General features: G+C 37.2%; 2 protein-coding genes across 6 annotated transcripts in view; one reads left to right on the forward strand and one right to left on the reverse strand.

Annotated features, from left to right (window-relative positions):
* The window catches only part of LOC142354486 (uncharacterized), a 161,701-nt gene that overhangs the window by 64,591 nt on the left and 81,787 nt on the right, over positions 1 to 15,323 (forward strand). The window lies entirely within an intron of this gene.
* LOC142354569 (uncharacterized) overlaps positions 1 to 15,323 on the reverse strand; it is a 63,244-nt gene that overhangs the window by 27,980 nt on the left and 19,941 nt on the right. Inside the window, exon 1 of one of the 5 annotated variants that reach the window (XM_075406895.1) lies at positions 3,844 to 4,041. The exons of the other annotated variants lie outside the window; for them this stretch is intronic. Coding sequence (XP_075263010.1) covers positions 3,844 to 3,850 — 7 coding nt within the window. The 5' untranslated portion in view covers positions 3,851 to 4,041. Of the gene's footprint in view, positions 1 to 3,843; positions 4,042 to 15,323 lie in introns of those variants that run through there. 5 annotated transcript variants of the gene reach the window in all.

Below are 15,323 nucleotides of genomic sequence, written 5' to 3' on the forward strand. Positions count from 1 at the left end.
CCTTCCTCCCACCTCCTATCCATTTCTCCTTTTAAAAAATTGAAACGATGTCAGAATATTTGAATAATGAGAGAAGAATTTTAAATTACTGCCAATAGCACTCTTTAAGGAGACATCAGTTGGCTACTTGATACACGACAGAAGAACAATCCAATTTGAAAGTTGTTCGCTTGAGCAGAGAAAAGTGTCAAAAATACATATTGTTTTTCTGCAGAGAATAATAAAATATGAAAACCTTAAAGGGCGGACGCTGTATTTTTATTTTGCACTTTATCGGACGTTCTATAGGCGATGGTTATAAAGAATGAAACGGGCTAAATCAGAGTAAATTTGATTAAATTAGGACAAGCGGGCAAATTACATTAGTCCGGGTAAACAAATACCGGAAGTTTGATGCGGAAAATAAGCTCTGAAAAGAATGCAAATTCTTATGGCTCAAAGTTGCATTAGTTACGCTTAATATTAAAAGAGAAGCGAAATTAATACGTTTTTTTCTTTTGACAGAAGGGATGAATTCCCGCTGTTTTTGAAAATATGTATAGGAAAAATTTTGAGGAAAGCTAACAAGAACTTCCAGAGCCGAGAAAAAAATTTGGCATTTTAGAACAATAATCGACCAAATGATTCAAGATAAAAAACTAAGAAACAACCCCCCCCCCCCCCCTCGGTCCTTCAACGACGAAAAAAAGGGTATTGACAGGCCAATGTGAACAACCTGTCTTCTTTGACTGGTAGTTATTTGGATATAGTCTAATAAAAAGGTACAAGTAGTCATAACTGTTGATACAATTTATTAAAAAGGTGCTGAAGTGATATAAGTACAAGTAAGAGAAATTCGCATTCAATCGGGTGGGGGGGGGGGGTGGAAGGAAGGGGAGGGGTGATGATGAGGATCCACTATAGGTCGAGGTTATTGAGCTTTGGTGTTTTGTCAATATTCAGAGACTAAAATAAGAAGCGCCTTCATATAACTTAACAGTTAAAAGGCAACCTATCCGGTAGTAATTCTAGACCATATTTGCTACGGTTAACGAGTGATTAATTTTGCACTAGTTCGAAATGCCAGAACAAAAGCAGTGGATTTGATCATGATTAATGTCCACTCAAATTGATCTTGAATTTATCAAAAGGTTCCAATATAAGAAAATAAGTTAACCCCTTATAGGATAATTTGTTTTTTTGCTCTGATACATTTCATGTAGCACTCACTTCATATTTTGATCGATCATTTCCCATCAAAAATTATCTGGGTTTAACAAAGTTACCAGAAAATGAGGCTTTTATAAGAAAAGAAGTAAGCGTATGAAAAAAGGTTACGTACGTTTTCCTCGGGCTTGTAGTCAAGCACAGAAAATTAGAATTTTTTACAGGAAAAACCAAAAAAAACAATACGAGTCAGCGCCCGTATCAATCAAAATGGAGCTTTTGGTGCATTTCAACTATTTAATTCCGCAAAACGAATCTTATTACATGGAAAAAGAGCCTCACAGGGTGGAATATGGTGACAAAGAAACAATTTAACCTAAGTTTCTCCCTAATTTATGAGCCGAACAATTTGGCCGGATATCTGAACATTCAAAAAATTTCTCTCGAAATGTTGATTAATTAGAAAACCTTAATCACAGAATTTATGATGAACTGTACACATGACGCTTGAAAAACTTTAGCCTTTTAAAATATACTCTATATTTTTTCAATCGCATATTTATTTTCATTCTTCAGAAAACAAAAAAATGCTTATGAGTTGATTTTCTCTGATATTCGGTTAACATATGTGGGAGGATTTTCGTTGCTAAATAAGACCTCAGGTTTTGTGATGGATTACATAAAGTTTTCAGGTTTTGCGATGGATTACCTAGTTTCATTTTAAAAAATCTGAAAAATCAATTAAACCCATTGCTCCGCAAATACAAAAAATTCCCATATTTGATTTCGTTCTTCATAAACTAACAAAACTCTTGTAGTTTAATTTTGTCTGATATTATGATATTAAATTAATATATGTGAGATAACTTTTGTTGCTAAAAATGTCTTCAGTTTTCAAGGCGGATAAGAACAGTTTCGTGAAAATTCAGTAAAAATCAAAACATCAATACCTGAAAAAATCAATTACAGCCATTACTCCCCAAGAACAAAAATGAAATCTACCAAAGACTTCAGAACTGAAAAACTGTCTGAGATGAAAATTAGTTTTCAAGATCTTGACCAACATTTAAAATTGTGTACTCAGAAAATTGAAATTTTTTTCAAATAAGTTCGAGAAGTATAGTCAAATTTATCCTGACGTTGTCTGAAACTTTCCGATAGATTTCACAAAATTTGTTTGACTGTTAAAAGTAATCGTTTGTTTGTTAGATTAAGTTCAAGTATTAGGAAACAAAGCTTGTGAGATATATTAAAGATTTAATTGTCTAAATTTTTAGTTCTTCTCCATTGTTAGTTAAAGCAATTTTTTGATAGCAAGAAAGCAACTAACTTACTTCATCGGCAAACAAATTATAGAATCGTAAATCTCAATGTTTTGTTTGTACGTAAGCTTATGCAACGGCCACAATAGTGTAAGTAAGATTAATTTTAGCCCCAGAAATGAGTTACGTATCGCAATAGCCCTTTAGGACATAATAGTATAATTTACTGCTCTTGCATTTTTTGCCATGTTCAAAACTTCTGTGATGTGTTACCTTTTTTGCTTAGAAAACTCCTCAACATAAAGGCTATGCTAGACTTGTCAAAAAGTAAACTAGGGGGTTTATTGAGATGCAACTACTTTGAAAAAGTACTAGTACTGGATTTGAACCACCATCTCCTACTTGCCAGCCTAATATGCCACCCATTTACACCAACTGGTCTTAAACTCTCGAACTTTTTCATCTCTTATAACCCGTTCTTACGCTTTTTCTTGTTCCTCAAGATTTCATTTCTCGAGCCAAGTATACGTTGGACAAGTAGAGCTTCTTGTCAAGATATTTCAAGCTTATCTTATGCAAAAATTTTAATAAGTTTTTCTCTCTCAACCTTCTAGCAAGTATCATTAACTGCTATTCGGATTAAATGAAATCAAAATATCCATAAACAGATAATTTTTGTGAAAGAGCTGCTTGTAGGCGACAATGACCGTAGAGAATAATTTTAGTGATCACCGATATCAATTCTAATTCCTTATTGAATAGTGGAATTTGCTTTTTGTTTTTTTATCAGAATACGAAGTTTAACAGAAAAAAGGTGGGGATGTTTCTAAGGAAATTTTGCGGAGATCTGCAACTTTTCCCCACCGAGACTCGAGCAAAAAATTTGACGGCTGTGGTGCTTTATCGTATTTTTTCTCGCCTTCAATTTCTCCGAATGCGAATAATGGGGAATTTTCTTACTGGTTTTTTTTTTCATTTGGATTACCATCAAGTTTTTCATCAAATGCAAAACTAATGCTCATTGGCTAGTAAAAAAAATAACAGGAACTGATCTCTTCAACTTATGAGCTACTATTTCTTTTTTGAACTTACCGAACATACAACAGACCCGTTGTGATGCCTTACGCCCCTACCTAATTTCTATTGAAAACTAACTTGCTTAATTTATTGTCTGGTTCTCTCGATTGAAAAAAAAAACCAAAACAGATGTTAAATTTTAAAGTAACAGTTTTGTCAAGAAGGCTATTTTGTAAAAATTTTGCTACTGGATGGTTATCTTTTAAGACCCTTGAAAGAGTATTACCAGGTAACATTTTTTGGAAAGATCTCGATAATTAAAGTGTCTTTTGCATTAATTGTGAAAAATGTTGCAAGTTAGCCGTCCCAGCTCAACTAGGTTTGCCTTAAAACGGACAAACGAAATCTCATTACTTACTAAACATAACAAGATCAAGAAAAATTTTTAATGATTTTGATGTATATAGGAATCATTCTAAGGTCGGTCAGGCGCTATATAAAGTCCAGCTTATGATTTATAATTTCTGGGAGACGAGAAATTTAGACTGTTGTCTATTATTTTTTGAACGGAGTGTTTGTAGCCATAAACAAGAATTAGCTGTCAACAATTTCAAAAATTATATGATGATGGTGATAATTTATCAATAATTAATCCTTCATTGTCGGAAATATGCCCCCTTTTCCTTCCTGATCTGCCATTCTGGTATTGCTACAGAGGCGCCCGATGCGTTAATTTTTGGGTTTGATGCTTATGCATTAGTGGCAACTGACACACTCAGTACAAATATGGGGCGACTAAGTGTTAGCGATAAAGAAATAGACAAAATTTTCCAGTATGAAGCATTTTTTCAAGATATATGAATTCAAGATCTATAATTTTTTTTGCAAAAAAATTCAAACAAAAAACCTCATGATCAGATGTTTCGATTTTCATTAAGGTTTTAATGGCTTTAAATCATTTACTTCTCCGAGTAGGTATAAAAGCAGCCCTGAAAATTCCTGAAAATTTAGTAGATTCAGCAGAATCTATTTACACTGGTTCAGAAAATCACAATCTAGGCAAATTAAGGTGTTTTGATAATTTCAGCAGGCTAATTGTTGTTCGAACCCATCAACATTTAATTGATGGCCAAGAACTTGATACCAGCCTATGTTGAGTTATTTTTGCTGGTGGATAAATATATTTTGCGGAGATAACTGAGATACCACTGTAGATGTCCTGCTTTTTTACACCTCTTCTTATAACCCCCTATATTTTAACCCCAAATTTTTAACCCTTTATCATTTAACCCCTCAATAAGTTAAGCCCTTTATTGTGTCACCCCGATTTTGAGCTTTCAATAATTGTGAATACTTAGGTCTCAATCTAATTAGTCTTATTAATAGAGATTAAAATCTGGGTGCAATGAATAAAGTGTGAATATACTTTTTCACACCTCAGCCATTTCACCCTGATTTTAAATTGTAAATTAATGGCTCATAAGTGTCAGAAAATAAAGCTAACAGCTCAATAGTTAAAAGCAAAAATATAACAATTAGCAAAATAGATACCTTATCTAGTCCCTAATGGGGCAATTAAAAACAATTCAAAAGTGGAGGAAACTCTAGAAAGTTTCTTGTTTCATTGCATTTTAAAATCAGCATTATAACTGCCGACTTTGAGTTTGCCATTTTTTCCAAAAACAAAGAGAGAGAGATTGTGGATGGCCATGAGTTTTATGTTAAAAGAGTTTTAGAAGTTTGCTACTGCCTGGAATTGATCAAAATATGAAAGCTACAGGTGCCTCATTTCCGCACGGGCACAAGATGGACATATTATTAGCGTAAAAGATGAGCACAATCAAAGTTTTTGAGAAGTTGGCCACACAAAATCTATGAGATCGAAGCCTTGAATGAGAAATTAATACCCACCGGAGTGGTAGCATCCGCAATTTTAGCAGTCTCCTGAGTGAAAATCTAACGCCCGCGGTTGCCGTAGCTTCCTCAATTGCTTCAAAAACCGCGTTCTATCAACACAGCTTTCGCTGTGGTCGAAACAAAACTTACTACATAAAATTGCAGCGTTAAAAAAAGAATGTGCAAACAGTGTCAATTCATAAATCGTCGGACCGGCATTTTGATATACTCAATACGTTTAAAGAATTTTTGCAGTATGAGAGCGGAAAAGATGATGATTAGCGTATTATATTTATTGGTGATCCGTATATCACATCAGTTCTCAAAGGTTCTCCGTTCTTGCTTGCGGACGGAACTTTTAAGTTATCAACTAAATCTTCGGCCAACTTTACGCCTCAATGCATATTCTCTCTGTATTGCTCATGCTTGGTTGTATGCTAATCTTTCGAACAAAACAGAAAAAAAGTACAAAACGGTTTTTTCACGAATACTTTGAAAAACATTTAAGCAATAGCTATCTAGGTTAACCCAAATAAAAAACGATGATGTTTCTGAATTTTTTTTTGATATCTGATTAATGTTTGAATAAATCTTTTTTCAACTGTAATCTAGGAACTCAAATCCTAATCTAAAGTTGAAATAACTTACTTTCGTTGAACAACTGGAACTGTATAAGTTCAGTGACATTTCTCTAATTTTCGTCGCAAAACTGTTTCTGTATTTTTTTCTTTTAGTTGCGTGACAAAAATTGCAAAGTAAACAAAGTTGGTAACAAACAACAAACAATTTGTAGGCAAACAGGTGCAAAAGTCGAAAATAATGGATTGTGGAGGCGAACTTTTGGCCTCTTTGTTTCCGAATATATTTTCAAAGGCAGGGAAAATAATTGCAGTTGCCTCCCATTTTGAACAGGAGTTTAAACCAACGACCGCCTATATTATAAATATATTGTATCTACAATTTATGAGTAGGAGTATAAAAAGACAATAGCAAAATCAGTTTTTTACTCTACGATATTTGCCTAATTGATGCATAAAATTTATGAGCTGAAGTAATTGGTATTTAATGATACTCAGCTAGCTATTGAATGATAATTTCCATACCCTACTATAAATATTCAGATCATTCTTCGATAGTTACGCTTTCAAAGTCAGTATGATTTAGGATCGGAAGTGCTCGACATCTTAGAGGTATAAATCATAATTTGGAACCAATTAAGACCAACTATGGTGGTGTTCGTGTTATGTAGTTCAATTCAACAAATATTTTTCACTCGTTCTATAATCATGAATCGAAATGTATAGTTTTTTAAAAAAACTTGTTTTTGATTGGTTTAACAATTTACTGTCTGCACTATAAATTTACCGAGTGCTGAGTACCAGACCTGAGCGAGCATGATGAGGCTATACTGCTCGACCATGATAGCTTTTAATTTTGGACATTCATTTTCAATTCAAAAGAATTGATACAATACGCCGCTGACAAGGTACAGTACAAAGTACAAAGTACCGTACTGACAAGGTATCATGCATTTCATAACATCTGTACATTTCCAATCTGTACTCAAAAATGTGATCGGTTGATGTCAAAGAAAGCATAGAAAAAGGGAAACAAACAAAGAAGAGTCAGGCATTGGTTGTTATAAAAGAAACAAATTTGACAAATTAAGCCAGAGTCAATGATGTAAGTGTCCCTAAAATTATGCAAAAAGATATTTATTTGCGATTCGGTGAGATTTTTCTCCACCATTTTTTTTTAATTTTCAAGTTTAGCAATTGGTGTATTGTATAGAAATCTGATTTGGACATAGAGTCTTTTTTGTTATTTCTAGTAAGTCTAAACCTAATGAGAACCTGCTTCGCTTTTTTAGAATATGACTGCTCTTGATTAGTTTGTGCATTAATTTTTTTAAAATTTCATTTATATAATTTTGTTCTCGTTTATCACTCTTTTTTACTCATGAACTGAGTGCTCATGAACTGAACTCTGAGTGCTCATGAACTGAACTCTGACTGCTCATAAAATGGTTGATCATTTATTACTCCTCTTCAAACTCTGAACTTTTTGAAATTTTTTCTTACGAGAAACAATTGATGTTTGTTTAATGAAAGTTTCACTAATAATTATAATTGTGTTTCCGTGAAATGGTTCATCAGATTTATTTTATGCATTTCGGTGCTGTTTTCAAATTTACATAGGAAAATGCTAATTAATGGTAGTTATTAACGGTTACAAGTATTTATGACTCGAAAAAGAGTATTGGCATTCTACAGTTTTTCTTAGCTTTAGCAATTCTTGTCAAAATTTAACTTGATTGCTTTCCCTCGTAGAACACTGACTCCTGCTATCTTTACACTCTACAGACAACCCCCAATTTAGATACCTCTCACACACATACACACACAAACGCACACACAAACATAAGCTACTCCCCAGCAGCTAACCCGACAACCCACCAACCACCCAACCCAAATTGAATTATTTCCTCAATTCATTAATTATTTTCTTCGTCAATTCTGTTTTTTATTTCTGATTTACATAAGATTAGCTAAAAGACTATTTTGTGCTACTCTTTGACAAGTTTACGGTGTTATACCGGCTATGGTTTTTTGATTCCTTAAAAATTCACATAAATGATGAGGGCTCATTTTCAAAGGCCTTCTTTTATTGCGACACGTACACACTTTACGTAATCTGAGCTGATTTTCGAATAAAACCCTATCTTGCTTTTTCTCATTTTCATTAATATTATAATTGATCAATAATGAGCTTGTAATCAACTTTGCAATTGAGCTATGTTCCTCTAATCTTCAAATTCTATATAAAATATTGACTCCAGTTCCGCTTTTTATTTCTTATAAAATCATTAAAAGTGGGAGATTTTAATCTGAAAAGTCAGGTAAATTATTGGAATATATCAAAACAAGCGGCTGACATCAAAATAAAACCCCGTAGCTTTTCAAAAATTGATTTACGGTAGAAGTCTTATCTTCAAAGTCAAATGAAACAATTCCCTCTCGTATTCCGTACTCAGGTAGTATAAAAATAAAGACTGATGTTCAACTGTATGAAAAAAATGATAAATTTGAACTGTAAAATGTGTTTTTTTCATTAATATTATATGTTCTCATTTTCATTAATATTATAATTGACCAATAATGAGCTTGTAATCAACTCTGCAATTGAGCTATGTTCCTCTAATCTTCAAATTCTATATAAAAAAATGACTCCAGTTCCGCTTTTTAGTTCTTAAAAAATCATTAAAAGTGGAAGATTTTAATCTGAAAAGTCAGGTAAATTATTGGAATAGATCAAAACAAGCGGCTGACATCAAAATAAAACCCCGTAGCTTTTCAAAAATTGATTTACGGTAGAAGTCTTATCTTCAAAGTCAAATGAAACAATTCCCTCTCGTATTCCGTACTCAGGTAGTATAAAAATAAAGACTGATGTTCAACTGTATGAAAAAAATGATAAATTTGAACCGTAAAATGTGTTTTTTCGATAGATTTAAACAATCTCTGTTTCAACAATTGCTTTCAATGCTGATTTCTTCGGAGCAACTTTTTTTTACTGAGAAATTCAACGGTCTTGATTGCGTTTTTTGCTGTTTTAGGACTGCTACAATCGGGGGGTTTTTTAGATTTAGGAAATAAATTTGGAGCAGATACAGGTAGTGTGAAGGCCGAGCTTAACTAAAGTTCCCATATTTGTTAAGCAAATAAATCCAGCTCTGAATTGGACATATGTTACTCAAACTTTGGTGTACGATATATTTAAAGCCAAACAATTACGTCAATTTTTCACCAAAACTTGACGTGGATTTCCAATACAACAATTCTTGACGTCAGTTTTGCATGGAAAAAATGACGTTATTAATGCCGTCATAGCCAACCAATCAACGATGCAGTTTTGACATGTAGAGCAGTATAAATAGAGCTTGAAAAACTACCAAAAGAGAGCGGAAACTCGATAATTTTGTGATATTAAGTTGACATAAAGTGCGTATTGAAGCACAATTCCTCGAGCAGTAAATAACTGGTTAATGTGTCCTGTATCGACAAAATACTTGGGAAATAAATCAACTGTTGGCATCCCAAATTTTGACGTCTTCAAATCGTGAGTACAGAGAGCAAAACTCTATTTAAATTAAGTTTAAATATTTTTGCAAAACAGGTCTTAGACATATACTTTTGTCTTCGATTTGTTCAGATATCGGAGTGAACTGGTATACATAAAAGAGATTGCGTATTTTGTGATCTGTAGTAAACCCAGTCCAGTTCGATATTGAAAAAACTAAGATTAGCAGTTAGTTGTGAACTGAATTTGTAATGCAACGGTAAGGATATAGCGGATATACAGTTACAAAAGCGAATAGCAAAAAACACAATATCCGGACAGATTTGTGGCCGCTGAAACGAACTGGGCGGTGTAAAGTTTTCCTCGTCATAAGTGGGAGAGCAGCCGTTACATTTGGTCCGCCGACCCGGACAGTGGAAGGCAAACTGCTGTCCAATCTGATGAAGAGAGTGTCGAAGGCACCCACTAAAGAAAATCAAACGAAACAACAACACAACAACAGTGAGGCAGAGCGAAGAGTTCAATTCACTGAAGCAGCTATAGTCCCATACGAGTGGCTAACCCTGCGTAAAAGCAAGAAGCAAAGCAAAAGCAAACAGCATCCAGGCAATTCAAGCACAATCAGCAGAGAACAGCTTCAGGCAACAGTTCAAAGGCACGACAACAAGCTTCAAGAGTTAGTGGACGAAGTCAACACTAAAAGAAGACTTGGTCAGAGAATAACTGCAGATTCAGACTGACCCAACAAACTAAAGGTACTCTATCAACAGACTGTTCATTTACTAGAGGAAGAAATACCCAAGCAATTGCAGCGTCGTTACCAACTTGCACCCTACTCAACAAACTTTCTTGAAGAACAACTACAGCAGGCAAGGGAGTGCAAAACAAATCTGGATATTCATTGGCTTGCATATATAAGCAAAGGCACGTAACCAGAAATGAATACAGAGCTAGGCAACACGAGTCAAGCAGTGAACGAAAGTGAGAGTACCAACAACTATCCAACGGACAATTCAGCTACCCAAACGCTACAAAACGGCACAGTAGCAAACGATCCGAATACGGAGAATATTTTTGAAACATCTTCAGCAAAACAAAGGCGCGAAGAACGGATGGAGAAGTTCGATATAAAGTTTGAAACACAGTTGCGGCTCGAACAGGCAAGGTTCGAGCGAAGGAAGCTAAAGCTCGAGATGCAGATGAAGGAGTTAGAAACCAAGCATCAACTACTGGAACAAGAGCGTGAACTGGAGCGCAAAGTGAAAAGAACAGCATTAGAGAATGATGATGCTCGTTCCCAATCAACCGGTGCTCGAGATAAATCACCCTTCAACTGGACCCCTAGAAGAGGAGATGTCTCTGACTGGGCCAGCAGGATCGACCCCCTTCTAACCCCAAGCAGTGCAAGAGCTCGCTTCCATGCAACCCCTGAATTGAACAGGCAGAGTCAGTTCTCACGATATCAAAACCGTTCATCAAGTGCTGAAGACGGGGACGTTTCCCCCAGAGCTGGATTACGATACAACAGTGGATATGCAGGTAGCAGTAACCTACCTAAGCTGAAGTTGAACAGCTTCGATGGAAATCCTCTCGAATGGCCGGAGTGGTCCAGTATGTTCATTGCTACGGTGGATAGGCGACCAATACCAGACGCAGAGAAGATGAGCCATCTCAAGACCCTCCTGACAGGCAAGGCAAAGTCCGCGATATCTGGAATGGGCTACTCTGGGCAACTCTATGGTGCTGCTTGGAGCATTCTGGAGAGGAAGTTTGGAAGGCCTCATGTGATCATCGATGCACAGTTGGAGAGTCTTTGCAAGGCTAGTCAGGTGAAACCACACGACTCAACAGGTGTGATCAGTTTCTCAGTTAATGTATCAAACTTTGTGAATGTGCTCAAAGAGTACAAGCAGATCGGCGATCTGCAATCGAGTTCGACACTGTATATGGCTGTAGATAAACTACCTCAAGTTCTCAAAGAGAAGTGGTGGTTCTATGTTTATGATAAAGATGAAGACTGGCCTGATCTGATTAGGATGGGTAGTCAGTGGACCCATGGCGGGAAAGAGAAGACAAAATGTTTGTCATTTCGCCTTCACAGAGGATGTGAAAGTGGCTGAGAATATCCAAACGTGGTGGGACATAGAAACATATGCCTCCAAAATCAACGTCGTCAGTCAGTCAAAGAAGGAACTGCAGGCACAAAAGATGCTAGAGTGTACGACGAAGTTTACAGGCGAGCGGTACAAAGTGGGAATGCTATGGATTGAACCAGAGCCAAACCTGCCGAACAACTACAGCTCAGCCTTGGGTCAGCTTTTCTCACTGGAGCGAAGATTCCAAAAGGACCCAATTCTGAAAAGTTTGTATCAACAGTCAATAGATACCGATGTTGAAAAGGGATTCGTAAAAATTCTGGACGAATCCGAAGTGAAAGGCACCTTCGGGAAGGAATGGTATTTGCCTCATCATCCTGTCCTAAACCCGAACAAGCCTGGCAAAGTAAGACGTGTTTGCAATGCTGCATCAAAGTACAAAGAAGTATGCCTAAACGACAAGCTACTAGCAGGACCCGATCTACTTCATGGATTGATCGGAACGATATTCAGATTTCGTGAGGGACCAATAGCCCTAACAGCGGATATCGAATCAATGTTTCTGCAAGTAAAAGTTCCCGAACAGGACAGAAGTTGCATGAGGTTTCTGTGGCGTCCAAGAACTAACGAAACTGTTCAAATATACGAATATCAGCGACACGTATTTGGAGCTAAGAGTTCTCCAACATGTGCAAATTACGCTCTCAAGCGAGTGGGACTGGACAATGAAGAAATGTATCCAATAGCAGCAAAGGCAATACAAAACAACTTCTACATGGACGATTTCATCAAATCAGTAGAAACCCCTGAAGAAGCAATCGAAGTCTTTAATCAGTTACAACCTCTTCTCTCTCAACGCGGATTCGAGCTGAAGAAGTGGATAAGCAACAACGATGAGGTAACCGAAGCAATCCCAGAGGACATGAAGTCGATCAGCAACACAAAGCAAGTCAAGGTGGAACCCAACACGGAGGGATCTTCAGTGCTTGGACTACAGTGGACTGTTACTGACGTCTTAGAGGTACAAACAAAGAAATTGAAACTCCAATAACTCAGAGGAAGATTCTGTCACTTGTCTCTTCAGTATTTGACCCGATCGGATTGTTTGCTCCGTTCAGTGTTCACATGAGACGACTACTAAAAGGCATTTGGACTAAGAATGGACAACATTGGGACAAAGAAGTGGAGCCTGGTGAGGAAGCAGAATTTCTGAGGTAGAAAGAACAACTTCCAATTGTAGCTGAAACAAGCATTGCTAGAAGGTACTTCTATACAGCAAGGGACAAAATTGAACTTCATGTGTTTGCCGACGCATCTGAAGACACGATGTGCGCAGAGGCCTACCTACGTTCACAACCCAAAGAGTACTCAGCCGACTTAGCATTTGTAATTAGAAAATGCAGGGTGACACCGATGAGGCATCTTTCAATACCCCGCTTGGAACTGCAAGCAGCGGTGATGGCAGTGAGGTTGAAGGAACAGATAGTCAAGGAACATGAGATGAAGGTAAGCAGTTGCAGTTTTTGGTCAGAATCAACTACAGTATTACAGTGGATACACAGCTCCCATCGTAAGCAGCAAGTGTTTGTGGCCAATCGAGTTGCTGAGATACTGGATACAACTGATGTTTCACAGTGGAAACATGTGAGTTGTATCAACAACCCAGCTGACATTGGCACGAGAGCAATCAACATTGAAGAACTCAAAGGAAGTGAGTGGCTCACTGGGCCGGCCTGGTTGAAGCCACCAGAAAGTGAATGGCCAGAGCAAGTGAACCTAGTCTTCGCCTCAGATGAAGAGAACCTACACGCATCGGTCTTTGCAACACAGACTGAGGAGAAGAAAGCTGTTATTCAGTGGGAACGATTCAGTAACTTCAACAGGCTAGTGAATGCAATGGCATATGTGCGGCGAGCCATGAGCAAACACAAACCAGTAACACTTATAGCAAGCGTTGAAGAACGAGAAAAAGCAAAAGCCACAATCTTCAAGCTACTACAGCAAGAGCAGTTTCGTGAAGAGATGAAATCTCTCAGGGCTGAAAAGGAATTTCCAAAAAGCAGCAAAATCCTACAATTCTCACCCTTTCTAGATGAAGAGGGGCTTATTCGAGTCAAAGGCAGAATAGGCAAAAGTCAATTGGACTTCGATGCAAAGCATCCAATATTGCTACATTGGAAAAATCAAGCAGTTGAATTATTCTTGCGAAACGAGCACAAGAACAATCAGCATGAAGGCACTGAGCGCGTAAAAAACATTGTTCAGCAGAAGATGTGAATCCTAGGCATACGAAATGCCTTGCGATCAATCAAGAACAAGTGTGTAACCTGCAGAAAGGGCAGAACACAAACGATAGCACCAGTAATGGCAGATCTACCCGAAGAACGGCTAGATGCTTCAACAGCCTTTACATATGTTGGAGTGGATTACTCCGGCCCTCTCATTGTGAAGATTGGGCGAAGGAACGAAAAGCGATGGTGTTGTCTGTTCACATGTCTAACTGTGAGAGCGGTGCATATAGAGGTTGTACCCAAGATAGACACAGACAGTTGTCTCAATGCAATTATGAGGTTTATTGCACGAAGAGGCAAACTAAGTACAATGATCAGCGACAACGTAACAAACTTTGTTGGAGCTGAAAGAGAATTTGCAGAATATGTTGCAGCATGGAACAAAGAGAGGATCGAAGAACATTTGATTCAACAGGGGATCAGATGGAAGTTCAACCCACGCGCCGCACCTCACTTTGGAGGAGTATGGGAGCGGCTGGTCAGAAGCTGCAAGAAAGCAATGTATGCAGTGTTGGGGAACAGATCAGTGACCGAGGACGTTCTATCAACTACGATGTGTATTGTGGAACAAACGATGAACGCAAGACCGTTGACTTCGGCAGTTCAGATGCTAATGACTTAGAAGCATTGACCCCTAATCACTTCTTGCTTGGCAACAAGAACATTTGCCTACCCTATCTACCATGCGCAGAGGAATTTGTAGACCACAGAAAACTCTTTCGACAAACTCAAGCATATGCAAATCTCATCTGGGACAGATTTCGTAAATAATACTTGCCAACTTTGAATAATCGGCAAAAGTGGAGATCTACGACGAACGAGAACCTTAAAGAAGGAGATCTAGTTTGGCTGATCGAAGATAGTGACAAGCGAGGATACTACAAACTGGGTCGAGTTGTGGAGACCATGGAAGGGTCTGACGGAAGGATTCGATCAACGAAAGTTAGAACGAACGCCGGAGTTTACAAGAGACCAGTAGTGAAGCTCGCCCCTGTACTGCCAAACGAGAAAGATGTTTTCACTAAGGAAAACAGGGCCGGCGATGTGAAGGCCGAGCTTAACTAAAGTTCCCATATTTGTTAAGCAAATAAATCCAGCTCTGAATTGGACATATGTTACTCAAACTTTGGTGTACGATATATTTAAAGCCAAACAATTACGTCAATTTTTCACCAAAACTTGACGTGGATTTCCAATACAACAATTCTTGACGTCAGTTTTGCATGGAAAAAATGACGTTATTAATGCCGTCATAGCCAACCAATCAACGATGCAGTTTTGACATGTAGAGCAGTATAAATAGAGCTTGAAAAACTACCAAAAGAGAGCGGAAACTCGATAATTTTGTGATATTAAGTTGACATAAAGTGCGTATTGAAGCACAATTCCTCAAGCAGTAAATAACTGGTTAATGTGTCCTGTATCGACAAAATACTTGGGAAATAAATCAACTGTTGGCATCCCAAATTTTGACGTCTTCAAATCGTGAGTACAGAGAGCAAAACTCTACTTAAGTTAAGTTTAAATATTTTTGC

This window comes from Convolutriloba macropyga, chromosome 15 (genome assembly GCF_964194025.1).
Source record: "Convolutriloba macropyga chromosome 15, txConMacr16.3, whole genome shotgun sequence".
Classification (NCBI taxonomy): Eukaryota; Metazoa; Xenacoelomorpha; order Acoela; family Convolutidae; genus Convolutriloba; species Convolutriloba macropyga.